General features: G+C 34.9%; 1 protein-coding gene across 1 annotated transcript; it reads left to right on the top strand.

The window, feature by feature from the left end:
- The first annotated feature begins 3,605 nt into the window (after positions 1–3,605).
- On the top strand, positions 3,606–7,705 carry LOC131012933 (transcription factor bHLH112-like). Its single transcript, XM_057940903.1, has 7 exons — positions 3,606–4,194; positions 4,415–4,943; positions 5,349–5,459; positions 5,561–5,626; positions 5,918–5,983; positions 6,119–6,172; positions 6,966–7,705. Exons 1-7 carry the CDS (start codon positions 3,908–3,910, stop codon positions 7,113–7,115), a joined length of 1,263 nt encoding a protein of 420 aa, XP_057796886.1. The 5' UTR covers positions 3,606–3,907; the 3' UTR covers positions 7,116–7,705.
- The last annotated feature ends 12,412 nt before the right edge of the window (positions 7,706–20,117 follow it).

The raw sequence follows: 20,117 nt of genomic DNA, 5'->3' as shown, positions 1-20,117 counted from the left end.
CTAGAATTTGTGTGTCATAATGTCAGCAAACTTTTTGCACATCCGTTCGGATTTGGATCCGAAGATGATGTCATCAACGTAAATTTGAACAAGTAGGAGTTCCTCTCCTTCTTTCAGTGTGAAAAGAGTTCTGTCCACTGACCCCTTCTTGAATCCTTGTTCAATCAGATACTTAGAGAGAGTATCATACCATGCTCTTGGTGCTTGCTTCAAACCATAGAGTGCTTTCTTCAGCTTGTACACCTTATCTGGTCCAGCAACTTCAAATCCTGGAGGTTGTTCCACATAAACTTCATCAGTGAGCACTCCGTTGAGAAATGCACACTTCACATCCATTTGGTGTACTTTGAATCTCTTATGAGCGGCGTAGGCTAAGAAAAGTCTGACTGCTTCTAGTCTTGCAACAAGGGCAAAGGTTTCATCGTAGTCAATTCCTTCTTCTTGACTGTTGGCCACTAGCCTAGCTTTGTTTCTCACCACATTTCCTCATTTGTCTTTTTTATTCTTGAAAATCCATTTCAATCCAATCACATTTGCATCATCTGGGCGATCCACAAGTTCCCAAACTGAATTCATGTTGAATTCATTTAGTTCTTCTTGCATAGCAATAACCCATTGAGTGGACTTCAGTGCTTCTTTAACATCTTTTGGCTCAGAGTCTGATAAGAAACAACTGAAATGTTCATTTTCATTGATGCAGTTCTGGTTGATGTCGTAGACGAGGTTGCACGTTGTTCTTCGAGTCTTCACACCGGCTGATGGTTCTCCAATAATGTTGTCCTTAGAATGCAGGTCAAACCATCTTCTATACTTTTTTATTTCCTCTGGTGAAGGTGGAGGTTCTTCAGTCAGGATAGATCGCAGGCCTTCATTTGACTATTGTTCTATGTTGCCTTCAGTGGTTTCTCGAGCGGAGGAGCGTTGGACTGGTGGTGTAGTAGGTTCTACACGCTCTTTAGTTGTAGCATTTCCAGTTTCTCCAGTCGTCGGTGTTTTTCTTTGACTGATGCCTTCAGTTGGACCTTCAGTCCTTTGACTGATCTTCTGATACTGGAGTTTTTCAGTATCTTCATCTCTTCCTGGTACATACACCAATACTTCAATAGGTTCGGTGCTTTTCATTTCAGTATTGGAAATCCCTAAGTTTTCAGCATTTTCTTCAGTTTCTTGTTTCCTGAAATCATCAATAGACTTATAAAAAATAACATGAGGTGTTTCTTCCACACATAGAGTTTGAGAGTTAAACACTCGATAGGCTTTGCCGAATCTTTCAGTTCCAGAATATCCAAGAAAAATTCCTGGATCAGCCTTGCTATCAAATGTGTTTAGCTTTCTCTTATCATTTTTATGAATGAAACACTTAGAACCGAAAGCATGAAAGTATAAAATTGTTGGCTTCCTATTCTTCCATAGCTCGTATGGAGTTTTCCCATGTCTTTGTGTGAGGAAAGAACAATTCTGAGTGTAGCAAGCATTGTTGACGGCTTCAGCCCAAAACTTCAGTGGTAGTTTTGATTCAGCTAGCATCGTCCTTGCTGCTTCCTTCAATGATCTATTTATTCTTTCAGCTACTTTATTTTGCTATGGAGTTCTTGCTGTAGAGGTTTGATGACTGAGCCCTCGTTCTCGCAGTAGTTCTGAATAACTGAATTGATGAATTAAGTCCCTCTATCTGATCCGATGCTGATGATGTTGATCTCTTTTTCAACACTAAGTCTTTTCATTAGTTTTGGTAGTTCATTCAGTGTCTCACTTTTCCTGTATTGAAAAATAACCCAAGTGTATCGAGAATAATCATCTATAACTACTAAGGTGTATTTTCTACCATTATAACTTCTGGGAGACACTGGACCAAAAAGATCCATGTGAAACAGTTGAAGAATTGTTTCAGAGGAGTGTCCTATTTTTGACTTGAACGAAGTCCTAATTTGCTTTCCTCTTTGACATGCTTCACATTCTTGCTATTTCTGAAACACAATAGAAGCCAAACCTTCTACCAGTTGATGTTTAGCAAGTTTGTTGATCGGTTTGAAGTTGAGGTGGTTGAGCTTTCTGTGCCATATATAGCTAATTGAGCTCTGAGCTGCTCTTGCTGATGATGAGGCACGTTTCAGGTGGGATATCTTCTCATGATACAACGTAGAAATTTCCTTGCCTGATTCCTCTCAGCACCACCTTCTTCTGGTTGTTTGTTACAGTGAACTCATCCTTTATGATCTTCACTGCAATTCCGCTGTCATAAAATTGACTCACAGACAATAAGTTATGTAACCCTGTTGGATGGATTTATGGTCCTGATTTCGAATCTCAAAAATAGTAAAAATTTATTTTTTACAATTCATATATTGAAAAACATTTTTATTTTTATTTTAAGAAGTGTTTTCACGATAGTCATTCCCTATATATATATATATGCATCCCCTACACATCCAGAGGATGCACCACATGCATCTAGATGTAAAAAATGGCTAGCTATAGTAAAATTATTAAACTATTGATATTGATAACATTCATGATTATACATGTATTGATAACATGGTGATTTATTCATTTATTTGTTCTTTCTTGAATATTTAATTAACATATTTATGGCTCAATTGCACAGTGTTACAGCTAACTAAGAAAATGAGACTTCAAAATATAGCATTCAACTAGGATTTCGATGAGTTGAAGGAGCTTTCAGAGCGGATTGCGAGTAATAAAGATTGAATAAATAGTGGCGGGCAGTAATAATGGTTATGCATTTATCGATCTATTTAAAAATGTATTGTTTGAATCACCTGAAGATTCAACTAAAGACATTGTTTCAAGAATTTACTTGTCATACTTCATCAATATCCACGAGAATTCTTATTTCAAATAACATAATTGCTCTTGCCCTATATTATACGCCTTAAAAAATTTTATACTTATACATTATTGCTAAATAATTAAATTTTACATACTTATTTAACATTTTTTTTAAAATTACTCCCTCAGTTCCACGAAACATGACACAATTTCTTTTTTGGTCTGTCCCACGAAGCATGACATGTTTCTAAAAATGGCAAAAAATTTATCCTTTATTCACATTTTCACTTTTTCACCTACCACACTTTAACACACAAAATACCAATTTCTTAATTCCCGTGCCGAAAAGAAGTGTGTCATGCTTCATTGGACGGAGGGAGAAATATATTTCGTGCATCACACTAGTATAAAACTAGTATTGAAATAAAACAAGACAAATTAAATATCATCTTGCACTAAAGCATCGGCATAATAAATGAGGTGTTAACAACAAGAATCAGTGTTTAGCATTATATAATGTCTGAATCTTGAAAGTAAAGTGAACAAAGAATGTGAAATTCCCCTTTTGCCCCTAGAAACAATTTCTGCCGCACATTTCTCTTAACTAGTAAAAAGGTGTAACATTCGTACCCCATCACACCATATTCCTTTGTTCATAAGCGACCCATAAAAAAAAGATTTAAATCGTTCGCACACACAAAAATACAAAATTAAACACAATAATCAAACAGTGGGGACATTTCAAAAATTAAAAAAATAATAATCATTACATACGAAAAAGAACTTATTTCTACCCAAAATTCTTAATTCAATATAGAAAACTTTTTAGTTGTCTCATAATTCATTACCCCCGTCCCTCAAATTGTATTTTCTAATCAACATCTCTTCCGAATGTCAACCACATTCCTTTAATCAATTTAACCCTTTTTTTTTCCTTGTTAAATCTTTTTTTTTTTCACAAATAGAAAAATGTAACTTAGCACATATATATACACAACATCATCCATGAAAATCCACTTTCATATCCCATCTCAAAATTAAGCTCCACAAAAGTTGAAGAAGAACAAGTATTGAAGCAAAGTGGAAAAAACTTGAACACAAGTTTTTTGCAAAAATCATGGAAGAAGAATTTCAATCGGTAGTTTGTGGAGGAGGAAACTGGTGGAATTCCTCAAGAAACCTCTTCGCTTCATCGCCCTGCTCCGCCGCGGTCAACGAATTCGGGTGGCTGAACCCTAGCCTCGTCGCCGACGCGAAAACCGCAAAGTCCGTCAGCGACGACTCCGCCGGCTCCGCCTCCGACGGCGGCGGCTCCGTCGTCCTCCAAGAAGCACCAAAACCCCAAGTTCACCCTATTGATTCAACTCTTCACATGATGGCCGACGATTGGAATCAAGATTTGATGTAAGATTTTTATATCATATCCATAAATCAAGAACAATATTAAGTTCTCTAAATTATTTTGTCTCATCAACAATTTTTCTTGCCCTAATGGTCCAAAATTTCAGTAGTCACCCTAGAAAAAAAAGCTGTGTTTTTTCGACTTGTTTCCTTTGTAATAATATGCAAAAGGCAAACCAAGTTGATCAATCAAACTCACACCTATCTCCTTGTCTTCTTGCAGCCATGATAGCGCAAGATCACAACAAAACTATTCCCACATGCTACAATCCATGAATCCAAGCATGATTACTCCTCGCCAAAAAATCGCCGAGCAATGGACCGCCGCCGGCGACTTCAACGCCGATTCCTCCCCCGGCTCGTTCCGACAAGTCTATCAGAATCTCGTCGTGCCGAATTCCGTCGCAACTAGCCAAGGGCTGCCGGCGACGAGCTTCCCGTTGAATACGGCGTCGTACAGCTACACTTCCTCGTTGCTGCACACGTTCTTCGACGCCGATTCTCAGCCTCTGCTGGAAAACGAGGAGACGAATTTCTCATCGTCGCCTCCGAATTTTCCGGCAGAAGTCGTGCCGAGTTTGAGGCCCTCTTTTCCTAAACCGCAGCAGCTTGCTAACAATTTTCAGTTCATCAACAACACTGCCTTCTGGAACGCGACGGCAGCGTCGAGCTTCCTGCCGTCGTCGACGCCGCAGCTTATTCCTTCAGCTCTTACTAAACCGAAGCTTAATCAGCAGAGCTTCGGTTCCAAGGTATGTAGTGCAGATTTTTCTTAAGCTTACCTTTTCATTTTCCTAGGTTTTATACTTAACCTAATTTGAAAAAAAAAAAAAAAAAAACGACGAATCACAACTTAATTGGCAAGACAAAGGGCTTAAGCCCCCACAAGCAATATTTTAAAGATTTTTCAGTCTTATTAAATTGTCAAATTATCGAATTTTATGCCATTTTTTTGTGTAAAAGCCAGTATCATTAATCGGAATTTTAGGAAAATGATCTTCTAAAAATCTCAAACTTGAAGTCTAAAAAATAAAGTTTTTTTTCTGTGTCCATCCTCGGATAAGACGACCTTCCAATCATTAGGCTGTACATGAGTTTGATCCTCTTTAATTAAAAAAAAGAAAAACTAATTTGTGAAAGAATAATTTTGTATTCAGAATCTTAATGGGAAGGCTGGGGAAGCAGACTCTGCGGCGAAGAAAGATGGAAATGAAGCTGCATTCAAACGTCCGAGAATCGAAACTCCATCGCCATTGCCAACTTTTAAGGTGGGATTAAAGAGATGTTTATTTTTGGCCTTTTATAGTTAAAAAAAAACTCAATGTTTTGTTAGAAAATGGAGTGATAAAATTTCGACTTTCTTCAACAGGTCCGAAAAGAGAAGTTGGGGGACCGAGTGACTGCGCTCCAACAGTTGGTTTCACCTTTTGGAAAGGTAAAAAATCTAGATTTTTAATTTATCCCTACATTTTTTACACCGTTAAATTTATTGTGAATTTTAGGATTAATTGATTTAAAATATAGAAACCTTATACGCGTTTTGGTTTTGCATACTAAATTTTATTTATTTCTTAAATATACAAACTTTATATTGTTACTACAATTTTTATTTTAATTTAAAGTCTGTGCAATTCACGAAAAAAAAAATGGTTTGCATAATCAAAATTAGGCAATTAACCTTAGATTTTAAACTTGTAACGTGTGGTAATAAACTGTATTTTTACAGACTGATACAGCGTCGGTTCTCCATGAGGCGATTGACTATATAAAATTGCTCCACGATCAAGTCACTGTAAGTTCACATTATTATAAACTAATATATCCCACTGAAATTTCTTGATTTCAAAATAAAATCTATCCCACTGAAATTTCTTGATTTCAAAATAAAATCTTGATGTATATTTTATTTGTTTTTGCTTGCTTTTAGGTACTAAGCACTCCTTATCTGAAAAATGGACCGCCTCATTTGCAACGCCAAAAGGTATGACCTAAATTGGTTAAATTTCATTTATTCCACTTAGCTAACGAACCAATTAAAAAAATTAATGCCTAATATTCATGTACATAGTATTTTTCTCTTATCACATGATAAACTTTTGGAGTCGTAAACGGTGCCGTTTTACACCGGAACATGTTGATACACTTTTTGCCCCATTTTGGCCCACGATACATGTGCTAAGGGATGGCGCACACAAATGTTTTAAATTTCAAATAATAGTTCAAAATCGATATCAAACTTAGTATACATATCTAAACATTACATATATGATTGAAAAATGGGCTATTATAGCCAAAATTTTGATCCCGTGATGACTTTATAATTCAAAAATAGAGCACACATTTATTTTCGTTCACTAAATAGTCCACGTAAAAATTTTCGGCCAACTTAAGCTGTGTCTTCAAGTAACATGCATCAAAACCAATTATAAATATTTTTTTTTGTGTGTTCTTAGATCAAAGGTCTCGAGTTTAAGTCCATCGTGACACAGTCTTTAAAATTTCTATTTATCTAATAAAAATTATATAATTTTTATAAATGCTGAAAAACTAACTAAAATTCTCTTAAGTAGTCCGAAAATGTAATTTGGGCTATTAAGTGAACAACAAAGACAAATACATACTATATTTGTATTATTTTTAAGTTCATGGGATATAATTTTTTTTTTAAATTCATGCGATATAAATTATTATATGACCAAAATTCGGACTATAATTTAAGAATAGCCCTCGAAAAATTATATGAAACATTTATGTTACGTTATTATAAATCACAGGCTCATGATAAAACTAAGGATCAAGAAGAGCCAATAAAGGACCTAAAGAGCAGGGGCCTTTGCCTCGTGCCGATATCAAGCACTTTTCCGGTGGCTACCGAGACAACGGCCGATTTCTGGACACCGACGTTCGGGGCGAGCCTCAGGTAGGAGAAGAGAGACAACAAAGTGGGAAATAAAACCATGCAAAAAAGAGAGAGAGGACACGCACTGATTTTAACTTATCTATAATCTTATCTAGTTCAAAAAAAAAAAAAAAGCTGATATAGAGAGAGAGGAGAGAGAGAATATGTTGCAGAAATGGAGGCCACATTGTTGTTTCTGTAAGTATTCATGAAAAGCAAGACAAGGGAAAGGAGGGAGAAAGAAGAAAAGGAGAGAAGACAGCCAATTTCTGGGGCCATATGTATCATCATGAAGGTTAGCAAATGATTAAGGGAATACAAAAAAAAAAAAAATGCAATAAATAAAAGTTGTAATGAGATTAATTTAATGGTTTTAGTTGATTTAAGGTGTTGTTGATGAGGAACAGGAACAAATGCTAAATTTAGCTTTAGGTTGATTAGTTTAGGAGATCTGATCACAAGCATATGTGTTTATGCTTAATTATCAGTTTTTTTTCAGCTGAATTTAGCAAGCTTGTATGGAGGTTTTGTTCCTGTTTCTAAGTACAATTCTTTTTACACCGACTCTCATTTTATTTATGGAAGATATTGCAAAAAAGGTTATAATATTGTTTATTTTGAGATGTTATACCTGCCTAAGTTTTAAATATTTTTAGGAATTAGGAAGTTTTAATGGAGTTGGCTTTAGGGTTTCTTTTATATATATATATATATTGATGAGTGGCTGATGTGGTTTCGTTCGATCTTGCGCGTGTGCGTACGGGCAAGCCCCACTGCATGATTACATTTCTTATACATTTTGCATTTTAATTTATTGGTTTTCTGTTCTATATATATATATAGTTTATAAATCATTTGCATTAAATGTGTGAATGTATAATATATATTAAAGTAGACGCATAAACAATAGTTGTTGAATTATATCGATCAGATCGGTTAATTATTGGGAATTCAAAGTTCTGGTCAACTATATATAGTTTTCCATTTCTGGAAAAAAAAAAGTATATTGAGTTTTCCATTGTGTTATATTTAGGGGGTGTATTCGTTGTGGAATTTAATGGATTTCTATGGATTTTAAAAGTCTGGGTGTGTTAGTTCAAAACTTTTAAAAGTCTGCAAAAATCTGGGTGTATTCGTTCAAGACTTTTAAAATTCCATATAAATCTGGGTGTATTCGTTTCAGACTTTTTAAAATCCATACAAATCTAGGTGTATTCGTTATTCCATTGACTTAAAATCCAGAATGACTTTCATGGATTTCATCCAAAAAATACACACGACGAAATCCGGCCAAGAACCACGAGAATTGAAATCCATGAAGTTTTAAGCGAGCGCTGAGTTCCAGTGCCCGCGGCCAAGAAGCCAGCGAGCGCCGGAACTCAGCACCCGTTGAGAAAGTCCAGCGCCCGCTGGGTTTGAGCGGCCGCTGGGTTGCACCTGAATTAGTGGTTTAATGCTGTTAATTTGGAAAGCCTTATTTGAAGAGAGATAGAGAGAGAGAGTTGCAGATTTGGTTTTGAGTGAGATTTGAGGGGAAAATTAACTTTGAGTTTTTGGGAAGAGGCACAGGGAGTTTGCAAAGATGATGTCAAGATCTTATACCAACCTTTTGGATTAATTAGCATCTGGAAATTTCCCAACAGTGGGTAGGGAGAGGGACCGGAAGCGCCTCCCGAGGGTTATGACCGTTCCGGGGAATATTCTTGAGCTAGATGATGAACAGGCTAGCAGTGTTACATCGGAAAACCCATCTTCACTTCTTGGTGATAGGATCATCATTGTTGCAAATCTTCTGCCTCTGAAAGCAAAACGAAGGCCTGACAATAAGGGCTGGACTTTTAGCTGGAACGAGGATTCCTTGCTGTTACGGGTTAGGGATGGCTTTCCGGAGGACATGGAGGTGCTATATGTTGGATCATTGCCTGTTGATGTCGATCCAATTGAACAGGATGATGTAGCCAACTACCTTTTGGAGAAATTCAAATGTGTCCCTGCATTTCTTCCGCCCAGTCTTCTAAAAAAATATTATCATGGCTTCTGCAAGAAGCACTTATGGCCACTCTTTCACTATATGCTTCCATTTTCATCAGATCATGGAATTCGGTTTGATAGGTCCATGTGGGAAGCATATGTATCGGCCAATAAGTTGTTCTCACAAAAAGTTATTGAAATAATTAATCCTGAGGATGATTTTGTCTGGATTCATGATTTTCATTTGATGGTTTTACCCACATTTTTGAGGAGCTAAAGCAACAGTTTGCAGGCAAAACTGTGTTGCTCGGAATTGATGATATGGACATATTTAAAGGTTTCCAGCGCTCGCTGGATTCCCAGCGCTCGCTGGGTTTCCAGCGGTGCTGGGACTCAGCGGGCGTTGGTTTTCATGGAATTCAATTCCAGAATTGTCCCGTAAAGTCCTCGAAAATCAGTGAAAATCGGGGTGAAATCCAACCACGAATTCTTTGAAAGTCGTCTGGAATCTATGTGAATTCCATGGAATTTAAATTTCATGGACTTTTTAAAGTCTGTGGAAATCCACAACGAATACACCCCCTTAGTCTTTTAAGTTTATGAGTTTATTGAGTGATTTGACATTGTATGACATGAGTTATACACTTTTGATGCTATGTACAGTAGAATCAAATGAAAGTTTGAGGAACAAACACAAGGTCTAGCTAATTAAGTACCTAGCTAATTATATGGCTTAGAAAAAGAAAAGAGTTTATTGTATATAAATTACTGAACTTTAAATAAATTTTTATTTTGCATATGAATTTTAAAATCTTTATTAAAATTACTTAACTATTAACTTTTTTTTTGAATTTTGCATAGTCACCCATTTTTCGCCGTGATGACATAACATATATATACTCGCTTGACATATAAATATGATCATGTAGAAAAATAGAACCAACGTCATATTATAGTTGGATAGAAACAACGTTGTCGTTTTAGGTTCAAAGTTTGGCCTAAAAATAAATGAGTATGCAAAATGAAAAAAAAATAATATTTGAATAATTTTAATAAAAAATTAAAATTTGTGTGTAAAATGAGAATTCTTTGAAAGTTCTATAATTTATATGCAATTAATCTAAATATATATATATTCAATTAAATACTCCTTCCGTTCCATTGATCTTGTCCTCTTTCCTTTTAGGATTGTCTCATTGATCTTGTCTTGTTTCTATATTTGGTAATGATTTTACACTACAAACAATATGACCCCACTTTTACTACACTAATTATACTCTTCTTAATAATCGTGCTCAAAAAAAATGGGACATCCAGATGGAGTATTTGATTGGATACAAACGCTGGAGTCCCTTCTCAATGTCACGTCTAATTAATTTCTAATTGATATTCCAATTGTAGTAAAATTATTATTACAATGTTTAAGTTTGTCTATTTATTCATATATTTTAAAGCTCGTATGCAAAACAAAAGCTAACAAAAGTTTAATTGTGTATTTTAAAAGCCAATTAATAACTTTATTTTTAAAAATTGATAATAATTTAAAAGGTTATTATAAATTAGAACAATTAACTATCTAATTACCTTATACTCTATCAAAAAATTTATCGAACACCACGTCAGTTTTTGAGTGTCAGAGCAATCATGGATTAAAATTTTGAGACTCTAGTGACTTGTGAGTTTGCAACGACAATTGACCATCCATGGCTGAACAAGAGTTTCGGTAGATATAATCTTATTTTCGAAATAAATCTAACTCTTTTTTATGCATATCAAAACAAACAAATCAAGGGCAAATGCCTTCTTTGGAATTGAATGGAAAATTTAGTGAAATGTGAGGGGCTCATATCACTTCGACAATTGGAACTTATTGCTCGTATACTTTCCGAAAATTACTTTAGCTTCAATTACGCAGTATTGCAGAGGACAAATCGATATTTTTAAAAGCATACACACCTCTCATTCAATTTAATTTCGGGACAATCATATTTGTTACCGGACAATTCAAAAGTTCATTTTTGCAATCGTGATATTCAATTCAAAACATTTCATCATTGAGATCATGTTTTTCACCCACTTTACAAATGATATTCGATATACGATCTATACTCATTCTTTAATAGGTGTTAGATCATCTCCAATGGTACACCAAATCCCATTTTAGTGTACCAAAACTTCTCCAATGATACACTAAACTCAAACCCAAAATGGGTTTGGGGCCACCATTTGAATAGTATTACACCAAATTTGGTGTGACACTATTCACTACACCAAAACACTTTATAGATCGAATTTTAAGAATTGCAAACTAACCCCTCTTCTTGCTAGATATTGAGAATCCGTCGAATTACGAGTGTTGCAGGCAGTGTTGAAGAAGACGAAGACGCTCTGTGTTTTCTCGAAACGAAGAAGACGACTTTCTTTAAATTCTATAGTTCCATGCATTTAATTATAATTTAAGGTTGTGTATCTGAATTTATTGGGCTCCTACAATGGGCTCTCAATAATTTACTTGTTTTGTTAATAACGTAGCTTTTTGTTTTGAGGAATGAAAGTTAATTTATTTTGTTTTGTTAATTTCGTAGCTTTAAGTGATTAACAATAATAATAGAGTTTGGTTGTGTATCTAAATTTTCGTAGTTAATTTATTTATTGTGTTAATTTCGTAGCTTTAAATGTTAATTTCGTAGTTAATTTATTTATTGTGTATCTAAATTATTTTAATATGTTAATTTTATTTTAAAGTTTAGCTTTTTTTGCTTATTTAATAATAATAATAATAATCATCATCATCATCATCATAAAATTAATTTTTGTATAGTATTTATTTTAATATGAAATTATTAATCAAAAAAATTGGGGCAAATGTATAATTTAAAAGAATACATAGGTATGATTGAAGATGTATAAAAAGTAAGTGGAAAGAAAATATTAAACGAATATTCTTTTGGGTTTGAGTTTGGTGTAAATGGTTGGAGAAGAATTACTGTTGGATGTGACATATACTGTAAAATGAGTTTGAGTTTGGTGTAAATGGTTGGAGATGGCTTTAAAGCTAGACATGAATAATCATTAAACATATCAACATCTGGCTGGGGATATAGGATAGCCTATTTATCAAAAAATTATAGACTAGACAACATAGTATGCAACAAGGACTTTAATTTTTTTAGGTAACTATTTTATAACGATTTGTAAAAATAGGTCATTTTTTTCTGAATTTGTAAAAATAGGTCAATTATTTTAAATTTCAACGTCCGTGAGTCATATTTAAGTCTAATAAAGTTACTTTGGGCCACATTTGGGCCAAATATGACTCAAAATGTGTCATATAGTGACCCAAAAATATCAAAATTTAAAATAATTGGCCTAATTTTGCAAGCTAAAAAAAAAATTTGATCTACTTTTACAAGCCACGCTAAAATAGTGAGCACAAAAAAAATTGAACTCATGCAACACGTATCGATCGGTACATATTTTTCACTATATGCAATATGATAACTATTACGATTGCATACCGTAAAAACACACTTTTATGCAAGCTTGTATATATAAAATAACCCTATTTTCTTGTTTTATGAAAAAAATTGTTACATTTATTTGCACATTGATTCGCATTATGGTTAATGCACATACTTTATATAGGTCTCGAATACTTAATTATTATTTCTCAATTTCTATTGATAATTTTCAACTGTTTATATTTGTTTAATGTATGTCCTTTGAGCTAATGAGACCTGACACAAGTGATAAAACTGAAACACTCAATGATTTTTTTTTGTGAGAAGTCTCAGGTGCGGTGTAGTTTTTCCACCTTCGTGTGGTGTAGTGTTCTCGCCTGCGTGCGGTGTAGATATTTGTGTGGTATAGTGCCGCCTGCGTGCGATGTAGTTACTTATTTGAATAAAAACACATTTTTTGTATAAACTATAAACGAATTAAAATGTATGAATTCTATGTAGAACACATATGAATTGGCTGTGTAACTGTATGAATTGCGAAAAATAAATTTTTCGATATCTTTGGGATTCGAACTCAGGACCTAAATTCATCCAACAAGGTGATCAATCAATCGTAGATCTTGATGATCTAAGGGCTGAAAATTGTTCATATTTTATACAAAAAATGTGTTTTTATTCTAGCCCTCCCCTATATATATATATATAAATGGTGTGGTTCTAAAGAGAACTACATTATTTGTGAGAACGTGAGAACCATCAAATCTAATGTATCCACTGTAAAAATTAATGCACTCACTGTTAAAATTAATGCACTCAAAAAAATAAAAAATAAAATTGCTCTCTTCAGGATTTGAACCTAGGATCTGCATTCATCCAACAAGATGATGCATCCACCGTAAATCTTGATGATCGAATGGCTGAAAATGGTTCTCCGTTATTTTATTTAGTGGTTCTTTATTGAACCTCTCTCTCTCTCTCTATATATATATATATATATATTGTAATTTAGAAAAAGTGTATATAGTAGCTTATTTGATTATATAATCTATAGATACCTATTATAATTCAAAAACGTGTACGTCACTTGAGTTATTATTTCTCATTTTCAATTGATAAATTTTCAACTATTAATGAAGATCTAATATTCGTTTACTTTATTTTATTATGAGTGAGAGTTACATTAATAAGGATTAAGGTACAATTCCACCCTAAACTAGACACCCCTAGAGCGTATCACTCTCCATTCTCGACCTTGGCCCAAATACACCCCCAGAGTCCATAGAAAAGGTGCATTTAAACCCAGTGAGTTAACGGTCGTTATCTCTCCGTTAACTTTTTTTTTAATTTAAATTATGAATTTTGCCCCTTAAAACTTTTTCGACCAGCCTTCGCCGGAACCCCGACCTTCACCGCCATAAAAAAAAAAGTCTTGGCTACAACTCCGGTCTCAACTCCTCCAGCTTCACTTCCCGTCATGATAGATAATTCTAGGTTATTAGCGTGAATTTGAAACACAATAGGAGTAAATTTTAAATTTCAAAGTGATTTTTTTTTTAAAATGATATGGTACGAAACGACGTCGTTTTTGCCATTGCATTTAAAAAAAAAATAGATCATAAATTATATTGTGGCATCCGGCGAGCCACATCACGTTTTTTGATGACCGAAAAATAGATGTGGGATATATTTGATAAAAATCTAATAGTTTGAGGGTTTAGAGAATATTTTGAAAGTTTCAGGATATTTTTTTATAAAGCGGGTATAGTTCAGGGGTTTTCATGATATTTACCCTAATGTTTATTAGACTGAATTAATATATTAAACTAAATTATGGGCTTAACTTGAGTATTTAAGGTCCATAGGCCTATTCCTTAGTGGCCCACTGTATATATCAGCCCTAAGGTCTATTGAAGTTTAAAACTATCAAAATCAACTTACAAAAATTATTCCGTAAAAGTTTATCAATTTTATTTTACAATTTAAAGAAAATATTAATTAATTAAAGCTATGTGAAGAAGAGGGGCAGAGGGGTATGGTGTAATCATCATGTGTATGTTTGGCTCAATCTGATAATTATAGGTTTTCAATCGTAGTAGAAGCTTAAATACGAAAAAATCACATAACAAAAAAGACACAAACACTTAAAAGACAGTTGATGCATTTTTTTCTTTATATGATTTAACAATTAAATTTAAAACTATACCACGATAGACTCAAATATAAGATATTTGATTTTAAGTATTAAAAAAAAAACGATATTTGATTTTAAATAATGATTATTTTATTACTAGTTCAATACAGACAATTGTTTAATAAAAAAAAATTCTATATTTTGATTAAATATCAAAACTTTCTAACGATGATGGTCAATTGATGTATGCATTTTATGTTTACTAGTTACAACTGAAGGATCGGTAGACGGATCCTACTGAATGTACATAAAGTGAAGAAGTCCCCTCATGTATGTCCAACTGATAGAAGATGTTTGCAGTTGAAGTCAAGACACTAGATCAACAGAGAATGAAGTGCAATTGAAGTCCGTCTACACCGCATTCAATTGAAGGAGTCGAAAGAATAACACCGAATCTACTCCTAAAGAAGTCAAAGTCAACACAGATATCAAGTAAAGATGTTCACTAAGATAGATAGGAGGCTCTAACAACTAAAATACCGGTCAGAGGACAGTATCACAATCAGAAAACAGTGCCTCTAACGACCAAAATACCGGTCACAAAAGCAAAAAAAAAAAAAAAACGGTTGTTAAAGTAGTTAACAATTATTTTAACGACCGTTTCTCGCTTTGTTGTTTGGATGGTTGTATTTGATTTTAACGAACGTTTTTCTTATACAATCAAATAGAACCATCCAAACAACGAAGCCGAGAAACATTCGTTAAAATGATCGTTAACTACTTAACGATCGTTTTTCTTGCTTTTGTGATTGGAATTTCGATCGTTAAGGGCGCTGTTTTCTAGTAGTGACACTGTCATCTGAAAACGATTGTGTTTCTTCTGTTGTGTCAGAGGATGTTGTAAGAATGATTGAGGATTAGTATTTCAACATAACAATAAAATCAAGGCAGTAGTCATTGCTACTGCCTTCGCCTCTCCTCCCACCGACGGCCAAACCTCCAATTTAATCACGAATAAATCAACCAAAGCATGCTTAATCGCTTCTCCCCCACTGACGAAACAATCATGCTGTTGTAATTAAAACATACTCAACACAATTAATCGTGCTTGATCATATAAATAAAAACATGTTACTCGCTTCTACCTCACTGACGACACATCGAATGAAATAAAATTTGCATGCCTTCAATATATACATTCAATCTATCTAATCAAATATTCAACCTAAATGGTCCAAGTAACCTATCGACTGATATAGCTAAACTATATCTAACTAAGACCTAAAAGTTAGTTAAAGTTAGTTAAGTTCTTCAAATCAACCTACCAAAAAATCAGTCTCTGAAATTAGAAAAACGTCATTAATTATTTATAAACATCGACCGTTATCACGGTCGTTACCTTAAGAAAAAATAATAATAAATAATAATATGCTATTAACGATCATTTTATACGATCGTTAATATATTAAAATAAAATATAAATAACACAAACTTTAACGACCATTATATTACGGTTGTTAATATTACGAATTAAAAATAATAACCTTAATGATCATTTAATCCGTCATTAAATTATAATAAAATAAAAAAAGTTAAACCTTACGACCTGATGGTTTTCGGTCGTTAACTTACGATTTAATAAATAAAAAACAAAACAAAAAAGATAACTACCAAAATAAAGGCAGTAAGTATATTTTTATATATAAAAAAAAATCTAACGATCATATTTTCGGTCGTTAGGAGTAAAAATATATATATATATATCAGTTGTAATTCGGTGGTTAGAGCTGCTACTCTAACGACCAAAAATATCGGTCTTTATAAGCGTATTTTCTTGTACTGTGCAAAACACCGAAAGCAACGAAAGATGAGTTAAACGAGAAGATTTTAAGTCACATCAAAGCTTAGATATCTAAAGGTATTTCTTCAACGGTTCTATTCAAATATCAAAGTTATATATACTCGAAGACTCTCTCCCGATGAATAATGGTTACACATAAGGAACAAAATGCTGCAGAAATATTTTCTCAAGCTCTCAAAGCAAGAGTTCAAGCTCTTCAAGGCAACATTTGTAACCCGAAGAGAAACAAAACTCCTACACTAAGTTTCTCACTATCCTTCTAGGTATTCTTCAGAGATATATTTCTCTAGAAATTGAGTAGTATGAATCTCAAACATTATTCTTTATCGTAATAGACTACTCCTAGTTGGAATTATTTTTATTTATCTTTGTAGGAAATTGGTTTTGTATTGACCAATGTTTGACTAATTTTCGAGTACCGAAAACATTTAATTTAGCAGAATTAAATGTCACATGATCGATCTATGTTTCGAGTAGATGATCGTAGTATATTTATTTACTCAAAACTGATTTTTGGTGAGTGAGAAATAATTAATTAAAGTAAGGAACTTGAAATATGGAGTTACTTGGTAACTGCCGTCATTATTGGACGGGAGGTCATTACTGCCGTAATTATTGGACGGGAGGGAGTTACCTGTAACTCCCCAGCATCACTTAAATTCCATCAATAGGAATTAATGTTTCAGGCTCCCCCATAAAGTGGACTGTGCCTATAAATAGGACAGCCACTCCATGCATCCAACACTCAGAAAAATCCTGCATTCACATTTTTCAGTCTGCACTCATATAGTCCAGAGATCTATCCTCACCTCATTCCAGTTCGCCGGAGCTCGTTGGTCTGGGTGCTGCTACCCACAAAACGAAGCCGTTTCATCTTTAGAGACGACACGCCAAATCGAGAGCACTACCGGGGCGTATCTCGTCTTGCGGATAGAGGATCCTCCTAGACTTGGCTGTTTTCTGGTTCTTTATTTCATTGTAATTTCAATACAGTTTTCCTTGTAATTCTGATCTTGTACATTTCTGCTACATTGTAAACGCCCGCAAGACTGTATTTCCAACAATCGCAAGACGAGATAAGCTTACTAGAGAAGATTAGTGTTGAACTCTAATTGAATCTAATACTTTTGAAACTTAAACACCTTTGCTGGAGATGTCGTCTGTTCCTGCCAACTCCACTGCCGCCGCCGTTGCTGCTGCTACTACCGCCACTACCGACACGGTTGCTCCTACCACATCCACCAATGCATCAGTAGTTGGTGCCACCAATGTTGCTGCCTCCACCTTCTTTGGTGGACTCCTTGATATGAACATTCATGTTTCACATGATCCTGCTCCAACGCCTTTCATGAGCCTTGGAGAAGATGGAAGATCCGGGAATGGAACGGGAAGTGTTGGTCCTACACTATTTGGATCAACGTATGGTTCCACTTCCAGTGGTTCCATTGGGTCGATGTACGGACCAATCGTTGGAGATTTAGAGTCCAACATGACGAGCTATGGCCGCATGCCCAATGTCGAGAAGGACTTCGACGATTGGGACCAAGATGACTTGGCAGCCGTTATCACCGAGGAAGTCAACCTCGTTGAAAACCAAGGTACTTGGTTCATAGACACCGGCGCAACTGTGCACGTATGCTCCAACAAGAGACACTTCTCAACCTACAAGCATGTTGAAGGGAGGAAGCTTAGCATGGGCAACCAAGCATCGTCGGAGGTTGCCGGGATTGGTGATGTGGTGCTCAAGCTGTCATCCAGCACGAAGATCACCTTGAAGGATGTGCTGCATGTCCCGGACATCTGCAAGAATCTCATCTCGGGATCCATACCAGTTGATAAGGGCTTTAGACTAGTGTTTGAGTCCGAGAAAGTTGTTGTAACCAAGTTTGGAAAGTACTTTGGTAGGGGTTTTCTCACCAATGGGCTTTTCAAACTTAATGTTCAACCTGTTAAGCGTGTAACTGGCAAAACTATCAATGAAAATGCTACTACTTCTTCTTACTTGATTGAGTGTTGTGATTTATGGCATTGTAGATTATGACATGTGAATCTAAATGCTATAAAAATATTAGCAAATATGGATTTACTAAAAATAAACGAGTTTAACACTCAAAACAAATGTCAAGTTTGTGTTGAAGCAAAAATGACAAAGTCTCCGTTTCATTCCGTTGAAAGGAGCACCAAACCTTTAGAATTAATTCGCACAGATGTATGTGATCTAAAGTTTGTGCAAACTCGAGGTGGTAAAAAGTACTTTATCACTTTTATTGATGATTGCACAAGTTATTGTTATCTTAATCTTCTAAGAAGTAAATGAGCTATTGAAGTTTTCAAAAACTTCAAAATTGAAGCCGAGAATCAACTAGGCGGTTAAATTAAGATGGTTCGAAACGATAGAGGGAGAGAATATGTAGCTCCATTTGAGGAATTATGCAAGTATAATCCATCAAACAACTGCTCCATATTCACCTCAATCTAATGAAGTTGTTGAACGCAAGAATCGAACTCTTAAAAAGATAATGAATCTCATGTTGATTAGTTCTGGGTTACCTCAGAACAAGTGGGGGAATATTATCAAATTATATCCTCAATAAAATTCCACTCAAGCGAAGGGAAGTCACTCCCTATTAGTTATGGAAAGAAAGAAAGCCTTCATACAAATATATAAAAGCATGGGGGTGTCTAGCTAAAGTGCAAGTGCCTCCACCCAAATAAGTTACAATTGGTCCTAAAATAATCGATTGTATCTTTATTGGGTATGCACTGAACAGCAATGCACATCGCTTTTTGGTTCACAAGTTAGACATACCAACAATGACTGTGGGAATGACGATGGAATCAAATAACGTTGTTTATTTTGAGAATATCTTTCCTTATAAAGACAAGAAAAAAGAAGAAGCTAGTACTAGCAATAGTACTAAGGAAGCAACAACGAGTTCTGATCCTGTTGAGATAGTACCCGAATCGCGAAAGAGACCGGGCTCTGATCCCGAAGTGTTAGAACCGAGACGTAGCAAGAGAGACAGGATTGTTAAGGACTTCGGTCCAGAATACATTGCCTTCATGTTAGATGAAGGGCCCGGGTCTACTAAAGTGACATTCTCTAGACCTGATGGATTACTCTGGAGGGAAGCAGTCCAGAGTGAAATTGACTCCATTATGCAAAACCACACTTGGGTGCTGGTTGATTTACCAGAAGATTGTGAACCCTTAGGATGCAAATGGATCCTTAAAAGGAAATATAAGGCAGATGGATCAACTGACAAGTATAAAGCGCACTTAGTCGTTAAAGAATTTAAGCAGCGTGAGGGGTACGATTTTTTCGATACCTATTCACCAGTGACGAGGATTACTTCCATTCGAGTGCTTCTCGCGATTGTTGCTTTGCACAATCTTGAGAGACACCAAATGGATGTTAAAAATGCGTTCTTAAACGGTGATCTAGAAGAAGAAGTATATATGAAACAACTTGAAGGGTTTGTAGTACCTGGACAAGAAAAGAAGGTATGCAAACTAGTAAAGTCTTTATATGGATTAAAACAAGCGCCGTTGCAATGACACTTGAAGTTTGACAATATTATGTTGTTAAATGGCTTCAAAACT

The sequence above is a fragment of the Salvia miltiorrhiza genome, chromosome 2 (assembly GCF_028751815.1).
Source record: "Salvia miltiorrhiza cultivar Shanhuang (shh) chromosome 2, IMPLAD_Smil_shh, whole genome shotgun sequence".
NCBI classification, from domain to species: domain Eukaryota; kingdom Viridiplantae; phylum Streptophyta; class Magnoliopsida; order Lamiales; family Lamiaceae; genus Salvia; species Salvia miltiorrhiza.
This window is presented reverse-complemented; position numbering and strand designations above follow the sequence as displayed.